The 24,042-nt window shown below is 33.4% G+C and overlaps 1 protein-coding gene across 1 annotated transcript in view; it reads left to right on the top strand.

Annotated features, from left to right (window-relative positions):
* The window catches only part of LOC130541656 (desmocollin-2-like), a 46,237-nt gene extending 22,997 nt beyond the window's left edge, over window positions 1-23,240 (top strand). Inside the window, exons 4-5 of the mRNA XM_057302736.1 lie at window positions 10,170-10,317; window positions 23,215-23,240. Of these exons, the coding sequence (XP_057158719.1) occupies window positions 10,170-10,181 (12 nt within the window). The 3' untranslated portion in view covers window positions 10,182-10,317; window positions 23,215-23,240. The remainder of the gene's footprint in view (window positions 1-10,169; window positions 10,318-23,214) is intronic.
* The last annotated feature ends 802 nt before the right edge of the window (window positions 23,241-24,042 follow it).

Raw genomic sequence — 24,042 nt, 5'->3', positions numbered from 1 at the left:
GACTCAAAATGTTTAAGATGCCAGTTCGTCTCAACTTGATCTATAGATTCAATGCTATCTCAGTCAAAAGCCCAGCAATTTATCTTGTGGATATTGACAAACTGATTCTAAAGTTTATTTGGAGAGGAAAAAGGCCCAGAATTGTCAACACACTATTGGAGAAGAAAGAAGATTGATACTACTATGGGACTTCACAATTTACTATAAATCTACAGTAATCAAGACAGTGTGGTACTGGTGAAAGAATATACGACAGAATAACAGAACAGAATAGACAGTCGAGAAATAGACCCACATAGTATACTCAACTGACGTTTGACAAAAGCAATACAAAGATAGCCTTTTTAACAAACGATGCTGAAACAACCAGAAATTCACATGCAAAGGAATGAACTGAGACAATGACCTTATGCATTTCCTCAAAAAATTAAGAATGGATCATAGCTCTAAATATATAATGCAAAACTGTAAAACTCCTAGAAGATAACATAGAAGTAAACCTAGAGGACTTTGGGATGGGACTGAATTTTTAGATATTATACAACATGAAAGGAATGATACATGAAGATAAAGAATTGATCATCTGGACTTCATTAAAATCAAATTTCCCTTTACTATGAATTACAATATCAAGAGTAAGTGAAGAAAACTCACAGTGAGAGAAAGTATTTGTAAAAGACATGCCTGACAAAAGACTGTTATTCAAAATATATAAAGAACTTTTAAAAATCAACAATAAGAAAACAAGCAACCAGAATAAAAAATGAGGAAAGGACTGAGCAGGTAATTCACCAAAGAAGATAGATAGATGGCAAGTAACCATATGCAAAGATGTTCAATATCATGTATCTTTAGGGAATTACAAATTGAAGCAGTAATAAAATATCATGACAAACCTATTAGAATGATGAAAAGTATTCTAATACACTGACAACACCAAATGCTGGTGAGTATGTGGAGCAGCAGGAACCCTTATTCATTGCTCTGGGAATGCAAAACAATGCAGCCACTTTGGAAGAGTGCAGTAGTTTCTTACATACTCTTACTGTATGATCTGGCAATCGTGCTCCTTGGTATTTTACCCAAATGACTTAAAAATATATGTCAATACAACACCTGTATACAAATATTTGCTGTTGCTTTATTCATAACTGCCAACATGAGGAAGCAGCCAAAATGGCCTTCAGTAGGTGAATATATAAATATACTGTGGTACATCTAGACATTGGAATTTTATTCAGTACTGAAAAGAAATGAGTTGTCAAGCCATGAAAAGACAAGGAGGAAACCTAAAAGCATATTATTAAGTGAAAAGAGCCTGTCTGAAAAGGCCACACACTATATGATTCCAATTATATAATGTTCTGAAAAATTCAAAACTATAAATATAGTAAAAATATGAGTGGTTTCTGGGGTTTGGGAGAAGAAGGAATGATTTAGCTTGGGAGAACACAGGATTTTTAGGTAGTGGATTTTGTATGATACTACAATGGTGGATACATGTCATATTTTTGCCCCAAACCATACAACATACAACACCAAGAGTAAACCCTAATGTAAATTATAAACTTTAGTTGGTAATGATGTGTCAATGTAGTTCATTGATTACAACAAATGTCCCATTGTGGTGCAGTGTATCCATAGTGGGGAGGTTGTGCATGTATGGGAAGAGGAAGTATATGGTAACTCTCTACTTTCTGCTCAATGAACCCAAAACTGCTCTAACAAATGAAGTTTAATAATTTTTTTAAAAGGTGCACACAGATCAAAGAATGGCTTCTTTTCAGTAATATCTGTAGTAACACTTTTAGTGCGTTTTTTTCTGCAAAGGGAAAAACAAATGTATGATGAATATTGTGAGGATTTGGGGGTCTGTAATGGAAAATTAACCTAGGTTCTTTGCAAGTACTTGTGAAAGAAGTCCAAGTTAGACTCAGCATTTATGAAGTTTATAAATATATGTTTACTTGGATTTTTCCATTGAATATTCACAAGTTCACTGGCATGTTGGAAAGAGCTCATACTGGATTGCAAATGTTTGTTATTAGTGTCTCTTCCCAACGTTTCATTTAGTAACACCTTGGTAGCTTAAATATTTTAAAAATATTTACATCATGGAATTTGGCAGTCTATGGATTAGAGACTTCTTTTTCTTTGGAGAGGGGGTTGAGTCAGTTGTTAAGTACCAGCACACCAGTGAATCCCACTAGCCTGTAAAGTTTCTATTGTGGCATAGGGCCTGTCTCATAGTTGGAGTTCAAAAAATATACACTAAATTGATTAATCAGTTTTATAAAATGATTTTACAGTGATGTTATGATTGAAGCCAAATGAGAGAACTCAGTCACCAAAGGTGGAAGTGCATTTGAGAAAAGAGGGTGAAATTAGAGTTTGGTAGAGCATTTCTAGTAGGTAATATAAGAATTAAAAATTTGGTACATTTTAACAGAAGAACTGAAATGGGAGAGTTCCCTAACCCCTTCGAGGGACTTGTGACAGGGGTGTGGCTCATTTGCTTGGCTGCTTCTAACTCAAACCCTTTATGGGAGGGAGAGCACGCAGGTGAGCAGGTGCTGGAGCCAGGGCGAGCACTTTGGGCTCCGGCCCCATGGCAGTGTCTAGGGGTGATACAGTGCTCTTTCAGCAGTTGCCATCCATGGGCAGCTAAGTGTTAACCAGCTCAGTGGAGAGTCAGGGTGACAGCCTTTTTCACCCTACCCTCTTGTTACCTGGGTCCTTGTCCAGGATCCAGGAAGAATCACGTCACTCAGACTTGAAGGAAAGTGAATGCTGAGGTTTTATTGAGTGATGGAGGTGGCTCTCAGTGGGATGGGGAGCAGGAAAGGGGATGGAGTGGGAAGATAATCTTTTCTTGAAGCTTGGTTGCCTCTGGCCGGGCTTCTCTCCAAAATCGTGTTGTCTGAAGTTAAGCCACGTCTATCCATAGTCTCTGACGTTCAGTTGCCTCTTCGCCTCTCCACGTTCAGCTCTTTGTTTTTTCTCTCCTTCTCTGCTGTGCCGCTCTGCTGCTCTGCCAGTGGAGCTTGGGGTTTATATGGGTACAGGATAGGGGTGTGGTGGGCCAGAGTGGTCTTGGAAAAGGCAACATTTGGACATGAAAACAGGAATGCCTGTTCTTATTTAGGGCCGTGGGTTTCCAGGCTTGAGGGTGGAGCCCTCACCAGGGACCCCACCCTCTTGCCTCCTGTGCATATCAGAACTAAAATGTAAATTCAACTTTGTGCATTCTATTGCAAACTGGAGGTGTAAAAGGAAGTCAAGGGTTTTATATTCTGAAGAGAGTGAGCCAAAAGTTACTATTTTTTTAGAAGAGTAGTGGAGCTAAAATCCAAAAGGCAAAAACTGATGGATAATTGAGTGTATAAGTGGAGGCAGAACGAGTGTGGGAGTGTGAAAGAGTACACTGTTCCCTCCCAATAGGAGACCTGACTAGGTTTCAAGGCTTCATTCTACTTCTTAGGTGGTGCCTTTTTTCTTGCACAAAGAGGTAACTTCTCTGTGGTCTATGTGCCTAATCAGTGAAACAAAGATGATGAATTGGAAGGTCATTTCCAGCTGGAAAGTTACGTGATTCATGCATGGTTCTTCGAGAGAAAAAAATTGAGTCAGTAGAGGATAAAAAAAAAGATGATACTTAGAGTAACAATGTTCATTTTTGCACGTATAATAAAGAATCCTGAAAATGTTGATAGACAGAAAAGATCTGAGGTAGAGAGTAAGTTACAGTATTTAAAGGAGGAAGGATATTTATAGACTATAATGAGAAAAAGAATATAAGTAGGGGTACTAAGGTTACAAAGCGATGAAAAAATTATTTCTAGGGAAAAAATAAAAACAATTATATTTATTAACAACATACCATATAGTTGCTGTTCTAAATACTTTGTATAGAACATATCCTTTAATTCTTACAAAAATATAAAAGATAAAAAGGTTTCATTTCTATTTTACAAGAAAGTAACTGTGAGGTTCCTTGTCTAGGAACTGCCATGGAGACAAAATTTGAACCCCAAATTCTGACTCAAGAATGTGTAGGCTGGTAGGCAGAAGCCTGTGGCTGGCACCTGTTTGCTCATTCACCAGGCTGGTGACTTAGCCAAGCCATTTACTACTCAGAATCTCTGTTCTCTTACTCATCAGATAGGAACAATGTTTTGTTTCCCATCTAACTCCTAGAGCGATTATGAGGCTTACTTGATAAATTGTGCCTGTAAAAGGTAAAGTATGATAGATACGTGGTATTTTTTTTTAAATGGACAAACAGTCATTGAACCTTTATGTCAGGGGATAAAAATTAGGGGATTTAATCTGGAATGCCCTGTATTAATTCATTAAAGTAGACAAGGCCATATGCTGAATATAAATAAATAGTATTGGAAACTTAAGGGGCATGGAAAAGATTTGGACAAATTAATACTGGTTAATCCCCAGTAGTATTATATTTTTACTCCAGTTTGATAGTGGGAAATTTGCCAGATCATAACAAAGGAAATTCCAGATTATGATTTAGCAGAGACTTTTGTGTTGGCTTCAGTGCCATTTTGCTTTCTGTCAACATTCATACCATCTTAATATATTAGTGCTGTGTGTCAGACATAAAACTGCACTTGCAAGGGAAACAGATTTCTCATGAGACTCTGAACATTAGGATGACAACAACATTGGATACATATACACATGCAAGTTTTCTTTCTCAGTTTTCTCTTTTCTTCTTTGGCCCAAACAAGAAAATGCAGAAATAAAGCCAGAAGGATGTTAGATTTATTTTTGTTATTTGTTTGAACCTGAATATGAATTTGCTTAGATTTTTAATGATGTTGTTTAATCCTTACTACTTTACTCGTGTTTTTCTAATGCAGCAAATCTTAGAAGCCAGGATGAAAGCAAGGGTGGGAAGCATTATTATTACTTTTTTATTTTGTTTAAAAGGAAGAGTCTGTACGAGGGGGAAAAAGAGACAAAGGGAAATTATGTCCATGCCCACCCACAATTCCTCAGCTGGAAAGCCTTCCTAAGTTAAAGTAATTAAAGTCCAGCCTCTGGCTGGAGGCTGTGTATGTATAAACCCCAGAGATAGCATAAAAATAGCCTTTGGGCATCCTCTGAGACAGAGGATGTTCAATCAGATTCCGAGAACTCAAGAACATGTGTTTTACCAGGGAGAAAGCCAAAATACAAACTTTCCTGTAAGTACTACAAATACCATATGGAAAATTGATCCCATAAACTAAGAAGAAAAACATAATAAAGGAATGATTTTTGAATCCCATTATGCCAGTTAAGGGATATATTCCAGTCTTTCAAACTAATTTCCAAAAAGTACAACCGAATTAAAAGGGAGGATTTGAGTAATAATTCAAGTACCATTTCTGGTTTTCTTAGCAAACCTTTGTACAAATGGCTACCCTGACTTGTTACTTGCAAACTAAACCCATTTTCAAAAGAGAGAGAAAGAGATCATTACTTTCCATTACTTTCATTGGTTCCTGTATTATATGGTAGTTCAGATTAGTGTTTGTTTTCCTTCAAATAAAGCTGTTGAATGGTAGCAAAATTATCTTGCCTAAGTTGTAGAGAGCCTCCCACTATGTAGGGATACTTGACAGGCCATATTGTCTGTATTTGGGAAATTACTTATTGCATTTGTTTATAATTATTAAGGCAGAGTAGAGTTCAATAGTGAGATCATAAACTATAATTAACATAAAGTCTGTCCTTACATAAAAATATTTGTTACATGGTGTTTACTATAATTTCCAAATTATAAGGCAGGAATAATGACATTTGATCAAATCTTATATTTTTCATATGGCCTTATGCTTTGCTTGTGGTTTATAATATTTAAAATTTTACTTAATATAAAATAAGTATAATTCAAATATACTTATATTTATTGTCTATTTTAGGTAGTCCTATTATTTCCTGGACGATTACTTCTGTTTTACCATTTTGCGCACTTATAGGGATTTTTAAAAATAAAAAGCCCATTGTTTTTAGCTCATAAAATTATCCCTCTAGAACAAATTTGCCTTTATTTCTGTCTTGCACTCTGTGAATACCGTGTACTCTGAATCAAATTTTTTATTAATCTTTTCATCAGGATTTCCGCAGTATGAAAATAAGGTAAATTTGAACTCTGTACCAGAACAAACACAGGTTTGTGACTTTAATTTATCTAAATGAACTTTTGATTTTCCTTATCAGATCTCTGGGCTGAGAAATCTTTCTTGCTGTGGAATGTATGTAGTTCTAGTCCCAGTGAGAGTACCAGCTTTCATGACTTGTGACTCTGCACAGACTTTCCAGTTTTAACTTCTTGTCTCACACAGTCTCAATGCCTAGCGTCCCATGATCCCTGAGCAAACCATAAATGGCAAGCCTTTTTACCGTTTGGGCCATGTGCAAAGCTGCCCAAATTGAGCCTCTAGTGTCCATGCAAAGTGAGTTTGCACTCTTGTTGCTCTGGCTTTCAGTTTCTTCTCCATGGGTGACATCTATAAACTTCCCCTTCTATCCTGTAAATTCAATTCTGTATGCTCAGATTTATCATTTCAGGTATTTTGTAATAGAAGAGTGTGATAATTAATTTTATCTGTCAACTTGACTGGTCGAAGAGATGCCCAGATAGCTAGTAAAACATTATTTCTGGGTGTGTTTGTGAAGGTGTTGCTGGAATAGATTAGCATTCGAATCCGTAGATTGAGTAAAGGTCTGCCTTTGTTGATGTGGGTGAATGTCATCCAATTCATTGAGGGCCGGAGCAGAAAAAAAGGTAGAGAAAGGGCAAATCTTGCTCTTTTCTTGAGCTGGGACATCCATCTTCTCCTGACCTTGGACATCAGATCTCCTGTTTCTTAGACCTTCAGACTCTGAGACTTATACCAGCAGATTTCCACCCCATCCCCTCAACCCTGGTTCTCATGCCTTTGGTCGGAGACTAACTTATATCACTAGTTTTCCTAGTTCTCCAGCTTAAAGGCAGCAGACGGTGGGACTTTTCAGCCTCTCATAATTATGTGAGCCAATTCTCTATCTATCTATCTACCTACCCACCCATATCCTATTGGTTCTGTTTCTCTGAAAAATTCTGAATAATACAAAGAGGCTTCTGTCAGATTTTTGGAAACAAAAGCCTGAAAGGACATTTTCATTTAATTCATAAAGTTGACTTCAAGTACACAAAACTGGACATTCATGACTCACTGTCATCATTGTTATGCTATGGCCTTCTTTCATTAGATAAGTCATTTTTATTAAAAATTAGCACCTACCATACAAAATAATACCCAAGATCTTGATGTTGTGTAAAAACAATGGTAAATAGCAATGCAGTTGTCAAAATGAAGAAATTATGGTGAAATGACCAGTAATAACACCCAGCAATATGCATGGGACCTAGCAATATGCTATTCATTTTTTTAATGACTTAATTAAAGGGGAAGATTAGGCTAATAATTCAAGTACCAAAAGATTACAAACATCATTATAGACACTTTGTAAAGTTATAAAGTTAAAACAAAACAAGACAATTTTGAATACTTGTTTCAGGATGAAGGTTATATTTGATGATGGTATTATTTTTAAATTTGTACAAATGTATGCAGTATATGTGCAATTCTGTTACATACACACATTGTGTAGTAGTCAAGTCAAGGATTTTAGGGTATGATAATGATATCTTGAAGGCAGGTAGAAGAATGAAACAATGGGGGCAGGACAAACCTCATAATTAGGCATATATTAATTTCAAACTTCTTTTTTTTTTACCTTTTATTTTAGGTTAAGGGTATATGAGCAAATTTGTTATAATAGGTAAACTGTGTGTCATGGGGGTTTGGCATACATATAATTTTGTCACCCAGGTAATAAGCATAGTATCTGATAGATTTTTCTCCTGATCCACTCCCTCCTCCTACACTCCATCCTTAAGTAAGCCCCAGTGTTTGTTATTCTTCTCCTGGTATTCTTGTGTTCTCATTGTTCAGCTTCCACTCATAAGTGATGACATGTGTTACTTGGTTTTCTGTTCCTGTGTTAGTTTGCTTAGAATGATGGCCTCCACCTCTATCCATGCTGCTGCAAAGGACATAATCTCATTCTTTTTTATAGCTGCATAGTATTCTATGGTATATATGTACCACATTTATTTATCCAGTCTACCATTGAAGGGCATTTAGGTTGATTCCATGTCTTTGTTATTGTGATTAGTGCTGCAATAAACGTATGTGTGCATGTTTCTTTATAGTAGGATGATTTATATTATTTTGGGTATATACCCAGTAATGGGATTGCTGGGTTAAATGGTAATTCTGTTTTAAGTTCTTTGAGAAATTGCCCCACTTATTTCCACAATGGCTGAACTAATTTACACTCCTACCAGCAGTATATAAATGTTCCCTTTTCTCGGGAACCTCATCAGCATCTGTTATTTTTTTCTTTTAATAATAGCCATTCTGACTGGTGTGAGATGATATCTCATTGTGGTTTTGATTTGCATTCCTCTAATGATCAGTGATATTGAGCAGTTTTTCAGTGTTTGTTGGCTGCTTGTATGTCTTCTTTTGAGAAGTGTCTGTTCATGTCCTTTATGCACTTCTTAATAGAGTTGTTTATCTTTTGCTTGTAAGTTTATTTAAGTTTCTTATAGGGGCTGGATATTAGACCTTTGTCAGATGCATACTTTGCAAATATTTTCTCCCATTCTGTAGGCTGCCTGTGTACTCTGTTGATAGTTTATTTTGCTGTGTGGATGATTTTTAGTTTAATTAGATCAAATTTGTCAAGTTTTGCTTTTGTTGAAATTGGTTTTGCTATCTTTATCACAAAATATTTGTTCTTTCCTATGTCCAGTATAATATTGCCTACGTTGTCTTCCAGGGTTTTTATAGTTATGGGTTTTAAATTTCAGTCTTTAATCCATCTTGAGTAGATTTTTGTATATGGTATAAGGAAGGGATCCAGATTCAGTCTTCCGCATCTGGCTAGCCAGTTATCCCAGCACAATTTATTAAATAGGGAGTCTTTCCCCATTGCTTGTTTTTGTCACCTTTGTGGAAGATCAGATGGTTGTAGGTGTATGTCCTTATTTATGAGCTCTCTATTCTGTTCCATTGGTCTATGTGTCTATTTTTATACCAGTAACATGCTGTTTTGGTTACTGTTGCCCTGCAGTATAGTTTGAAGTCAGGTAGCATGATGCCTCCAGCTTTTTTCTTTTTGCTTAGGATTGCCTTGGCTATTTGGGCTCTTTTTTGGTCCCATATAAATTTTAAAATAGTTTTTTTCTAGTTTTGTGAAGAATGTCATTGGTAGTTTAATAGGAATAGCACTGAATCTTTAAATTGCTTTCGGCAGTATGGACATTTTAACAGTATTGATTCTTCCTATCCATGAGCATGGAATGTTGTTTTCATTTGTTTGTGTCATCTCTGATTTCTTTGAGCACTGTTTAGTAACCTCTTTATTTTCAACTCAAACAACATTATGTAAAATTTGAATATTACCACACTGCATTCAGCCCTCTGTGGAATTTCTTTTTACTTTGCAGCCCCAAGCAGGATTGTGTGGGATTGCACACAAAAGTGTCTGCATCAAGCTAGGGGGGTATTAATGTCCCTTTTATAGTCTCCTTATGACAGAAATAACCAGTAATGATGAGATTAATTCATTGATCCATTATTTCATTTGAGACAGATTCACTGGTTGAGCAGATATTTTATGGTACCATACAAAAATAAACTGACAATAATGAGATAAAGATGTCTCACAAAAATTTGGTAAGCACAGCATATGTCATTTGTCACAATAATGTGTAATTAAACTTTTTGAAGGAAAATCTTATTGTGACTTTAAAGAAAAATATAATTAACAAAGATTTTTTTATTCCCTTTTCTCCAGAGAAAGGAAAGATTATTGAATATTTGGTGAATGTCTGTAAAAGTTAAGATAGTTAAATAAATAAAAAGAACCCTGGAACCAATTGCAAATTAATATTCTCTCCCTAAGGTCCATAATGTTCTATGACCTCTGCCTTCTCCCTGGTCTTGGAGTTTTTAGGAATAGACTAATTATTAAATACCTTTTCAATAAGAGCAGGTTAACTTCCAGTCAAGATCACATAGTCCATTTTCTCCCTGCTTTCCTGCCAGACGAAACTGTGAACCCTGGAAATAACACAAGAAGCAACCTAGGAAGAACTTTGAAAGATGGGAAGAATATATTATTTCTTGGAACCCCAGGATTTGAGGAACAATATATTGGCATATCACCTCACGTCTTCCCACCCAACAGGAGAAGGTAAACCAGACTTTATTTCCTGAGCCCAACCTAGGAATAGAAGGCAGCCTACAGAGTACTCATTTCTCCTCAGGAGGGAATGGGAATCCTTCTGACAATGTCAGCAATGTCCAAAAAAATTGAGGATTAATCAGGATTTTCACCAACAATAAGCAGCTGTTAGAAGCGCTCTCTTGCGACTAGATCTCTTACAGAGAGACAACAAGGCAGGTAAGCTGAACAAGCAAAAGACACGCAACCACTATAAGTGGCCAGCCCTGGGATACCTTTCAACCTCATAGGCCTGAGATTCTCCTCCACTGCCTAGGGACACTGGGACAGCAGAAGACACTGCAAGGGGGAATTCTCAGTACAACAAGGACCTGGCCCAGAAAGTGGTCTATGTCTCCTAAAGGCAAAAGCAATGCTTTTCAACATAAAAAGTGCCTAGTCAAAGAAGCATCTTTATCTGTGTATGCCTGTGACTCCTCCCTTCCACCAGTAAACACTGGGGCAAGTGGGAGTAACTAGAAAGATGCAGACAGAGTCATCAGGCTTGAAAGACACTTTGTCCCTGTGGACTTCAGATCCACCTCTTGATGGAGCGACACCCAGTGGGAAAAACCTTTTTACCACCTCAGAAAGGACCAAAGTGAACAGCAAAAGTCCCAGTGGCACCAGATATACAAACTAGACTGAAATAACATTGCAAAGCATCTGATAATTAAACTAATCATTGGGAACACAGCTCACAAAAGTGAGCAATGCCCGTGTGTTAAACCTAAACATGACAGCTGTTGCTGCAAAACAATTTAACTAGGACCCAGAATCTTTTTATATAAGAGAAAATATTCAAGATACAATAGAAAATCACCTGTAATACAAAGAAGTAAGAAAATCACAAGTGGAATGAGAAAAAGCAATCAACTGACTTCAGCACTGAGTTGAATCTGATTTTGGAATTGTCTGAGGAGGATTTTAAAACATTTATCATCAATATGCTTCAATGTGTAAATATGAATTCACTATCAGAGTATGGGATGCAACTAAAACAGTACATGAAAGTAAATTCATATCAGTAAATGCTAAAAATGAGTAAAGTTTCAAATTAATAATCTAAATTACTACCTCAAGAAACTAGAAAACCAAAAACAAAATAAACTAAAAATAAGAAGACTATACTATCAAGCTTGGTCCAGCAGCTAGACCATTTTACATACCCATCAACAAAGTGTGAGTGATTCAGTTGCACCACATCCTCGCCTGCATTTGGTGTTGTCACTATTTTTATTTTAGTCATTCTGATAAATGTGTAGTGGTATCTTGTTATGGTTTTAATTTGCATTTCCTTAGTGACTAATAACATGTTGAGCATCTCCTCCTGTGCTTATTTGTTTAAACTATGCTTATTTGCTTAAATGAACACATTTCTTTTATTCTTTAATATATGAATGCTGTTTATACCTAATACTGGCCTGCCATTTGTATTTATCAACTATCTGTCCTTTTTCATTTTACTTTCAACCTCTCTGTGTCCTCATACTTTTGCTATGTAAAAAGCTCTTTGTATAACTCTGTAGTCTAATGTTCAAACTCAATATTGTGGTATTTTTTTCATTGGCAACTGAGTACATTCACATTTATTGTAGTTGTTGATATATCCAAATTTGAGTTTTATGATCTTAGCTGTACTTTCTAAAAACTTTGTCTATTGTTCCTTTTCTTAATTTTTTTCTCTTTTAGTACACTGAATTGTTTTCTGTTCTTTCCCTCCACTGGTTTCAAAATAATACATTATATATATATATATAAAAATATATATATTATATATATATAAAATATATATATTATATATATATAATATATATATTATATATATAAAATATATATATTATATATATATAATATATATATTATATATATAAAATATATATAATATATATATAATATATATATTATATATATAAAATATATATATAATATATATATATAAAATATATATATAATATATATATATATTAGTGGTCACCTTGAAAATTTTTCTTGAACCAGTCAGAACGAATTCATTAAATAGACAAAAACCTTACTCATTTGAACAGGCAAAATTTAATATAAAGAATTTTACTTAAAAAGTACAAGTAAGATTATACAAGTCAATCCAAATATATCAACAACCACAATGAATGTAAATAAATGCAACTTGCCAATTTAAAAACGCAGACCATAAAATAATATACAGTTTAAAATTCAATATAAAGATGTTTTAACTAATAAATTGTAATGAATTACAAAGGTGCTATAAGAAAACACTAAGTGTTCCAAAAATAGCAAGTATAAAAGAATAGCTACTAACTCTAGGCTCAGGAAGAAGGGACAGTGAAAACACTGTAAGATTAGGAGAGGGCCTCCCTCTCTGAGGCTGAGAATATTACTGCTGGAGGAGGATGTAGCTACTACAAGAACATGCAGCCTCTTCATGGTAAAGAAAGCTGCCAGAAGGCTCTGGCCTGAACTGGTCTTTAGAAACAGACAGAGTATCCTGAAGACACAGCTGGCATTGCCAGGAAAGTAGTCCACTGATGGGAAAGCAGCCCACCAATGCTGCTCTGAGAGCATGCCTGAGGGTGTAGGTGGAACTACCAGTGGAAGTCATTTCCTGGAGTTACTTGGAAGCTGCTAGGTGGGGAATGTGAGCGGATAGTGGGTAGGACGCTGTCTGAGGATTACTGGAATCCCATGACAAAAATAAATAAATATATATATATAATGATTATAATAAAAGGAGGATTGAAACTTGGAAGAGAGGCATACTTCTGAGGGTTTTGCTTGGTACTGTAACTCCAGAACTCTCTATTCACAAAGCCTAGAACTATATCACTTAGTAAAGAGAAATGTTCAAAAGTTAGAGCACTCCAGCTTCACAATCAAGGCAAAAAGAGTGATTTAAAGCTGAAAGACAATAATTGGAAAACTGGTATAAAAGCTTAACAAACATTCGTACTAAATATTGAAAGCTTCTCCCAGTCAACTTCAAAATCTTAAAATACTTAAATTAACTTTGTCTCTTTGATATACATATGATTAATATGTATTCAGTGTTTGTATTTTTAATAACACTATTTACTTATTTTTATTATCATTGATTTTAAGCAGAAATGGAAAGTTGTAGGTTTAGATGTACCAACCCATTGCCCCACTTCTTTGCTTTTCCTTCTTTCTTCAAGTTCAGACATTCCTTCTGTGATGATTTTTTCTTTTCTTCAAATAAATATTTATAAATGCCTTTAGAATGTGGGAATAGTAATGATAAACTCTTTTTTATTTCATTTAATATTTTATCTTAAATATTCTTGAAAGATAATGCAATTAACACAAATTAATAGTAGCAATAATTGAGAAGTCTGCAAATACTACTTCTGTTAACATCTTTTCTTCTTTAGTGTTAGTTTTATGATGTGTTCTGATAGATTCATTTTTAGATATACTGTTTGAAGTACATTATGCTTTCTATATATGTGAATTTATCTGTTCTTGAAAATATATGGTCACCATGCTTTCAAATGGTGCATATTTTCCTTCCTTTTTATTCTCTAGAACTTGGATACCAATTAGATATGAGACACTCTCATTTGATTCTCCATTTCTCTTAATCATTCCTCTTTATTTGTATTTCTTTGTACTACATTCTGTGCAATTTCTTTACATTTACATTCCAATTTACTGATTATTTCATCGACTACGTTTTGTCTACTGTTAACCTATTCATTGTTTTAAACCATTTTTTTTTAATTTCTAAAAGTTACGTTTAATTCTTTTTAAATATGCTTGGATCATTTTTTATAGTCTTTGCTTCTTTTTCCTGATAGTCTATGTTTTACTTTTTAAACATTTTATATTTATCTCTTAATAATTTAAATATATGAAGCACTTAGAGGCCTAAACTCCTATTGACTGTATTAGCAAATGCTCATTTAATGGGTCATTTTCCTCTATGAGATCTTTGGTTTTGATTCATATATGAGTGATCTAATGGGAATCCTGGAGTGAAAGCTGAGGATGCCTTCTTCCAAAAAGAACTTACCTTTTGCTTCTGTTTTGAGACAGGGCTCATTACCCATTAAAAACTACTGTAATCTTCAAGCAGCCTTTTGTACCTGGTTTTCAGCTATCTTATTTCCTGCTGCTTCAAATCTGAACCTCAGGATCGAAGTGCTGATAAAGTCACTGGCCAGTTTTATCATTTACTTGCAAATTTGAGTTGCAATTTCTCTTTTTTAAAAAAAATTTCTCCTGACCATAAAATGTCAATTCTATAGATCCCATGGTACACATTAATCATAATATTTTACTAGAACCTTTTTATCTGTAGCAGTACAGCCCTTCAGAGCTGCTGATCTGATTACCATCAAAAGCAAAATTCTCAAATAGACTTTTTGATTACTTTAATTCAATTAATGTATGCTGGTGATAGTACTACAACCTGCTCTTTGGAAATCACTGGTGCACACAGTCAACGCACTTAAGAATATTTTAGAGTAAAAATTATGTATTTTGATTACAAATTTTAAAGAATTATCCCCCACTGTTCTTAACTTTTTATCTGATGAGCATCATCATGTTTTTCTGAGTTTCCACTTGAGATTTTTAAAGGTTTAAAAAAATATATTGATATATAAAATTTAAAGAGATATTTAAGTGCATGTTCCAGATGATTTTTTTTAATTGCCACCTAAACATTTTCTCCACGCAGATAAAAAATTTAGTTCTCATTAACTTAGTAAAAATGGGAACCCAAATCTAAGAGCTACATTTATGCGGACAATAAATCGTTAACTTTACAGCTCTACTGAAATTTCATGTAAACTAAATGAAATGTATCATATGAATAGTAGTAGTGCTAGTATAGCTCTTGTTGATTTAGATTATTAGTCTGCAAAATTGAATCATGACTTGTATCATATAATGAATCATACATAATCCATCATACTAGTGTTAGAAAAAATAAAGCCATAAAGCACTCACAAAATACAGTTTATAGTGGAAAATCTGTCACTTTACAAAAGGCAAATACAAAGTTCATATAACAAATAGAAATACTTGAACCTAAATCTAATTGGGGAATTGGAACATTCTAGGAATCTGTAACTATCATTTTGCATCTTGAACTCTACTGCAAAGACTTGGAATTTTTCATCAAATCCTCAACCATATTTAGTATTTATTGGACAATTCATTGAAACAGTGATCTTACACATTCTGCACATCACAATCAGATGAGTAGCTTGCTCAAAACAGAAATTGTTGGAACCCATCATAGGCCTACAAAATTAGAATCCTTGGAAAATTAGGTATTTTTAATTTTTAAGAATTTCAGATAATTCCGGAACAGACAATTCAAAAACAGACTAATCTCTAACTTAATTCTTATACTCAAATTATGTGAAATAAATTGGATCTTACATTAACCAACAATTGGACATACATTTATTTAGTAAAATGAAAATGGAAACATAATTTTTGAAAGGATTTGAGGTTTTCTTATCTGGCCGTTTATAATGGCAAAAAAGAAAATAATAAATTGTAATTTTTTTCTAGCTGAAGATGAATTTCTGTACTGTATTTCTCCTCTACTTCCTGTAAGAATTCTTTTCTAACTGCTGTCTCTTTCTGTGCTCTAAAAACCTAAAACACTCTCAGGTGATTGATTTAGCATACAGAATTTTTTAAAGATTTAATATATAAATGTTTTATCTCACAACTATAATGTTCATTTTTTGGAGTTAGACATATTGCCATATGGTATTATGTTTTCCCACAATTTCTAGAACAATATTTAAAAAGTGTACAAACACATTATTAATGTTTGGTAGTTTTATATTATGGATTATATGTACAATTACCTACAAATGTAATACTGCGATTACATTTATGATTTTTTTATTTAGCAGAGAGCATGTTACATTGACAAACAGAAACAATCAAGCTACCAATGTCCAGTTTAGGAACTTGGGAATTCTTTGGTTTGATTGATTGTGCACCACTGTACCAGAAATGCCTTCTGGGATCTCCTTCCTTTCCAAGTCAGACTATGCTCTTCACCAGAGATCACAGCTATTCTCATTTATAGGAATAATAAATGTACTATATTGTTCTCCATTTGTTTTGAAACAAGAAAAAGCACTTATCTTGCCTTTACATGAAGACATCTCCCTCACTCATCTGTCCATGTCTTAAACATACATAATTAGGTATTATAATTAGCATTTTATGCTCTGGTATCCCCAAGTATCCCCTCATGTGCATATGTGTCTATAACCACAAACACACACACAATTATAAATATATGTAATTATATATGTGCAAATATATGTACAAGTATAAATGAACATATATAAATATAGATATACAAATATATATCTAAATATAACAGGTATAATATTATATATACATAGATATGTATATAAATACATATATAAGTATGCATATACGTACCAAAAGATAGAGACATCTACAGGTGCAAAAGCATAAATGTCAATAGAAAAAGAAATGCCTTTCGGTGTTTTTACTTGAACTGTGTTTTGAAACACTTTTACTTGAACTGTGTTTTGAAATGATGAGGCTTCAGTTCCATATATATATAAATTAAATAGGGAAGAAGACATGAATAGTTAAGATTTGAGTAGCTACATTTTAAAGGCCCCACAAATTTTGATGTACAGCCCAGTTGATGACTTCTAATCTAGAAAATCTCTAAATTTCTTCTACCTTTCAAAGTCAATAAAATAATTTGAGTTTACATTAATTAATAACGGCATATACATTTATTTTAAAATATATATAATAAAATCCTAAATTTAGAGAATTTTTGTCTGATTATTCAAAATGTAAACAAGCCAAAAATATTTATATGACATTATAGTAAATTCTGAATGTTACTGCCTGTTAGTCTTCTATAAACTGTTTCTTAACTGTTATCACTGTGTCTTCTGAACTTTAACAGTAACACTGGAGTTAGCACATCGTTTTTGTTTCATGTTTCCAGTTCTATCTTATCAAATAGAAACAAACTCCTGGAGCTTAACTGCTATGGCATACTCTAATGTTGATTATTAAAGTTCTAGTTAAAACGAAAACATTATATCACTGTAAATAATAGAAGTTGCCCAGGTTAAGTACTAATTTCAACAAGAATATAAGCAAACTAGTTTATGTTAACAAAAATGTAAAGAATCATTTTATGTTAAATTAGTATTGTATAAATTTAAAAGTGATTGTGTTTGTAATCTTTATAATATATAGTAAGTATTCTTCACGTTTGAAGATGGGTTTGTTCTTGAGAGATTTGGTGTCAAATATAGTTAAAAATAACATGAAATACAGTGGGATTCTTTAATAGAGTTGATTATTTTATGAACTGAAAAATTTACTAATTTTACCTGATTTGGGAAATTCAGAATTCCATTTTGTTTTTTATAGTTGGTAAATATATAGGTAGAGACCAAAATAAAAGCTTCATGAACTTGTCACCAACTTATATGTGATATAATTTATAGAATATTACATTCAAAGAGTTTTGCCCAAATTATCACCATTTAGTCTGTTAATCTATGAGGGCCAAAATTTTAAAACACTAAGGGTTTATATAAACCTGTTTGTCTGTCCATGAACTCCTAATAGGCATTGAATATTCATACAAATAATTGTCTATCATGTTAAAAGAAATATAAAAATTTCACACTTTCTCTAAACATTTCTGCAAGAGAATGTCTTATTTACAAGTACTCAGGCTCTTACTTTCCTCTTGTAGAGTGAGTTCTCAGCTTCATAATTTTATGACTACTACCCTCCTTCAGGTAATAGGAAACAGTATATAGTGTCCATTTTCGCTTGGCATGTTATTATTTAAAAATTGGCTCAACTCTACTAAGCGTTCATGTAAAATAATTCATTTAACTGAAATTTATATTAAGGAAATGGCTCTTAGCTGTCCAAATTGTCCAGAAGTTTATCTTATTTGTATTCTAATAATTGACACAAATTTTACACTTAAAAAAATCTATCCTATCTCCAGAATGCAAGAAGAAAATAATAAGAAATAATATTAAAATTATAATTTCTATATTGAGATCATGTATTAAAAATAAAATATAGATAGCTTTGGTTTCTTTAATAAATATTTAAAAATTTATAATATATTAGCTAAGTATATAACAATACAGAAATTAAAATCTTTTTCTTATTAAAGATAATTCCAACTTAATTTATGTCTCTTTAATAGGGAACAGTTTTTAAAAATATCCCAGATAAATTGGCTGTTTGTTTTAGTTATTGAAATTTACTTAATAAATAAATGTAACAAAATTTTAGAGTATGAGCATTCCAGAAGTTTAATAATTCCAATTATTTAAAGTTTATAAATAGCTAAAAACTTTCTCTCTCTCTTGTAGATTTGTATCAAACAATTTTCCACAGACCAATAGTTCTAATATTTTAATTGGGAACATTTAGAAACGTGGATGTGCTATATTGTGTTGTAACTGGAGATTCAGTTAGAGAAATCATGGTCTTTTGCCAAGATTAATTCTGGCAAGCAACATTGGCATAATATATTAAAGCCCATGTCATAGAAACAGCACCTCAGAAATGGGAACTGAGGATTCAAGACTGGCAGAGTCTCCTAGTGCTTAATGTTAAGAACTAGCTTAAAGGGTAGTCATAATGATATTGGAGAAGGAATAATTCTTCCTTCCAACATGTTCTCAGAGTCCAAAAATATAGAGGAGATGGCAAAAAGATGGTTGAAAAATTACAGCTCTAGAAAATTAGGTCAAGAGATGAACTTGGAAGCCACCAATAAATAAAAGCCATAAATAATCATATAAATATTTTTGAAAGTCTTTTGACAATTTCTGGATAACGAATATTATTATACTCACTAAGGATATTGTCCTTCTACTTTATCCTTTTTAATAATGCTTTTACTCTCTTTAGGCTTGTTGAGTCCTCATTAAAGATATGGATTCCCTTTTTTAAAAAATTTAACTTTAAGATCTGGGATACATGTGCAGAACATGCAGATTTGTTACATAGGTATACATGTGTCAGGGTGGTTTGCTGCACCTATCCACTCGTCATCTAGATTTTAAACCCTGCATGCATTAGGTATTTGTCTCAATGCTCTCGCTCCCCTAGCCCCCCCAACCCCCAACAGGCTCGGGTGTGTGATGTTGCCCTCCCTGTGTCCATGTGCTCTTGTTGTTCAACTTCCACTTATGAGTGAGAATGTGCGGTGTTTGGTTTTCTGTTTCTATGTTAGTTTGCTGAGAATGATGCTTCCAGCTTCAACCATGTTCCTGCAAAGGACATGAACTCATTCTTCTTTATGGCTGCATAGTATTGATATGGATTCAGTTTTAAAGGTAACAAGCTTCATAAGAAAATGCATGGATAATTTCAATTCAATTAACTAACTCATGCTCTTCCCATTTAATAATTCTTGTTCTTATAACCATAAAGTGCTTGTTCTTAAACAATTCTCATTGCTTCTTTATAAATTGACACTATGCTTACAGTGATGATACTACGCTAGAACCCCCATAATCAAGCCATTAGAGGTCGTAAGTGCTATTCTATGACTTTTTAGTGTGAGACAATTGAAATTTAAATAATATATTGTCTTATAATATATTGTTTATGGAAGACCTGCTGCATATTCCAATCAGTAGTATTAGTAGTTCAGTATATCTGCTTTATTTCACAAATGAATACTTGAGGAGAGAGGAAAAGGTGAAGGAATGAGTAAGTCCAGTGGGCAAATGAGTGGTAAAATGAATTTTCTGTGAAGAGACACATCATGCAAAGTTGTAGAGGTGAGGAACCCTGCCAATGTCCAGTTTTGAGGATTTAAAACAGCTTGATTGTTCTGTAATCATAGGATCTCAGCCATTAGATATAGATGTGTGTGTGTGTGTTTGTATGTGAAATGTATCTGTAGTTTGTATGAACGTATCTATAGCATAAAACTCTATAACTTAGCACTCACACTCTGCAAAGCAAGAAAGCTATGTAGATCAGTAGGTCCAAAAAATATAGTTATCTGAAGAACTCTCAGCTTACTCCTAGAAAGGTTACTAAGCATTCCTTACATGGAAGAAATATCATTTCCTTAAGGGGGAGGGGCATCTTAAGGATAATATAAAATTAAATAACAGTATTATAGGACGTGAGAGTTATTTAAGTAATGGAGTGGATTTCAGTGTGTGTTCATATTAATAGCAAATTCTCTCTAGCTCAAAGGAAAACAGTTTTTCTGAAATTTTTATTCTACTCCAGGGAAAATCAGAATATAAGATAATACAATAAACAAACGTATTTTAACAGTAACTTCCACCCACATCTTATTATAGCCATTGATTATTGATTTCTGCAATGTTTTTCTGTTTGTGCCTTCAATATCTTTTCCACATCTGGTTTTATACAGGTATTTTCTTGAAATATATATGTACATATTTTTCCTTTCTTATAAAATGGAAAGAAACAAATAGGAAGAAATGAGAGTTTAGTTTAAATACTGGGCAATAATTTTTCTTTTCATAGACAAACCTAGATACCTGTGTTTGATTTGAAAGTGTTTTATAACCAAAATTTCAGTTTAAAATGTTACAAGTATGGCTGGTTAATTTAAAAAATATTTGATCAGCAAGGGGAAAGTGTTTAGAATTTTATTTAAAATGTAAGCTTACGGCCTGGCATGGCGACTCATGCTTGTAATCCCAGGACTTTGGAAGACCAACGGAGGTGGATCACTTCAGCCAAGGAGTTCAAGACAAGCCTGGGCAATAGAGACCTCATCTCTACAAATTTTAGTTTTTTTAAATTGATTGGGTATAGAGCATGCTGCCAGCTACTTGGGAGGCTGAGATGGGAGAACGACTTGAGCCCAGGAGGTCCAGATTGCAGTAAGCCATGGTCACACCACTGCACTCCAGCCTGGATGGCAGAGTGAGACTCTGTCTCAAAAAAAAAAAAAAAAAATTAAACATAAAGAAATCATAAAACAGAACAACCAGAGTTTGTTAGATGTGAAACAGCTTTGAGAGCATGGAAACTGAACAATCATTTAAAAGACTGAGAAATGCCCCTCTTTCAATGAAGTGACACTATTCAGAATATCTTTTAAGATATAAAGGAGACTTTTTCTGAGAGCACATAACAGAAGCAGAACATTTGGTAACAGTGTAAACTCTGATAATGGTGAAGTAGAAAGCAGTATTAAGTAGAGAGGCAGTATAGCACACCAGTTAAAATTTGGACTGTGGAGTTATGTGTTTTGACTTCAGGTTCTCTCTATTTATGTTTGAGCTTGCACATTTTATTTTGTCTGTTTTCACTTTCTATTGCAGGATATTTTTCATGGTGTTATTGTGTGGTATATGTATTAATGTAGGTAGATATTCAATAAATATTAGTTGTTTTATTATTATGTACTATTACTAAAGCAGCTATGAAAAATATTGTGAATGAACAGATGGTATCTTTCCCTTTTTTAAGCTATACTTGGAAGGAGAGAGGGAGACTAATGATGTGTCATTTCCTGGGAAATATGGTTAACAATGCCTTAATTTTAAAGGAATCAGTATTTAAATAGTGAAATTGAGTTTAAATATTAGCCACTGTCCTTTATGGCCTCCAGCAGACAATCCAGCAAACCAAGCTGCATCTGCAGTGGAGAGAAAAATACAGTGGAATTTGCTCTGCACTCTCAGGTGGGCTTCTAAGAAACTAACTGTTCAAAGAGGAAGAGCCCAAGGATGCTCAAGTATTACTAAGGAAAGTAAGGAAAGTATAAGTTGAAGTAGGCACTTCATTTTCTTAAATCAAGGGCATAAATTGGATTGATTTTACATTTCATTCTGAAAAATTAGTAGTGTCTTCGTTGAGTATTACTTTGAAAATAACTCTGAGACTGTGTATATTCTTCAGGAGCCATAACTATAGTAAGAATTTAGGAATGAACCATAATTCTAGATAGTCTGAATTAGTTGTAAACATAAAAAATGCTTGGGAACTCTCACGGAGTTATCCGTATGTTTTGGCAATGACAGATATCAATGAAACAGTTACTTTAATAGACTAGCAATGTCCGTTACAGGGAAGAAGAAAGATGGTGGCAAGTAGCTTATCAGACAGTTTGTATCAAAGTCAAAGCTTAGGCTCTTTGATTCTATAATCTAGAGTCAAATAATGTAAACATTCCCAAAGATAATATAATTCCGCTGTCAATCTAATTGCTGAAATCATCGGTATGGTTGAAACAAGTCACATGATCTACTAGAATGTGAATTTCTTTAGAACAAAATCTATGCTGAGTTTACATGCAAAAAAAAGGACTTGAAATCATTAAAAGTGAATGTTTCTAACAACAAGATTGTCTAATAGTGAAATACGCTTCCTTTTAGGTGGTGAATGCTCCTGAGATATTGTTTAAGAGACTTGATGTCATGTATCTTCTGGAATAAAGGGAAATTATTAATATTGTCTATAATAATTTAAAGATTAATAATGTCTATACCACTAAGTTTCCAATCTAACTTTAAAATTCAATAATCTCATGAATGTCATGATTATCTGTCCTAGCCTTATTACATAGGAAATAGGCATCTATTAAATAAAAATTAATTCCTCATTCATAAAATTAAAAATAAGATGTAGAATTTACTTCTGAGTATCCTCAAACTAGAAAGTATCTGTGACGAAACACTAAAATATATTATTCAAGATGAACTGTAAGTGATGAGCAATAAATAATTAGCAGTTATAAAGCTGAAAATAATGCATCTAAAATTAGTCAAATAATTTATGAAGTACAGCAAGATTTTTAAGACATAACCTGAAATAGAATATATTTATGTTTTATAGAATATGAATGATGAGCCTCCTGTATGCAATCCACCACATTTGGAAACTCAAATTTATTCCACTGTTGAGTCCTTTCATTCAGCTCAACTGTTCAGACAAAGATTCTCCACAGGAACATCTGAGCTATTCAATTGTAGGAGGTAAGTCATATAATTTCAAAAATGTTATTTCTCTGCTATTTTACAAGATACTCATGTGAGATATTTTGTAACCATTGGAAATATATTATGAACCATATTTTAAAATAAAAATGTAAGACAGTAGAAATCACAATACATAATGTAATTTTATTTCCTTTTTATTACCTAATCATTCTCAGGAAATACAAATAATCAATTCACACTTAGGAGACTAGGTGTTAATCCTCCTTTCTGGCCATCACACAAAATTTCCAGTATGAGGTATTTCAGTGGGTTCAGAGCCCTATGACTTTCCAGCTACTTATTGAAGTCACTGATGAATTAGGTGGGAATAAGCCTAGTCAGCTGTCAGCCACTACAACAGTCATAATTCATGTCCTTCCCTGGACCACAACACAGTCAACTTCTTCCACAAAAACAACTACAACTACAGTAAGTACTTAGTGATGAAATATAATTCTAATGTCATCTGAATTAGTCATAAACATAGAAAGTGCCTGGAAACTCTCACAGGAGTTAACCTTGTGTTTTGGCAATGAAAGACATCAATAAAACAGTTATTTTAATACATTTGGATTCTCATCATCAATGTAAGGAGAAATTATTGAAGCTATTAAGCATTAATTTTGAATCAAAGTAAATATATCAATGTTAATCATTTTTATGGGCCCTGTCAAGATTTAGTTCA

This window comes from Pan paniscus, chromosome 6 (assembly GCF_029289425.2).
Source record: "Pan paniscus chromosome 6, NHGRI_mPanPan1-v2.0_pri, whole genome shotgun sequence".
Lineage (NCBI taxonomy): Eukaryota > Metazoa > Chordata > Mammalia > Primates > Hominidae > Pan > Pan paniscus.
Note: the sequence above shows the minus strand (reverse complement) of the source record. Positions and strands in the feature narration are given on the sequence as shown.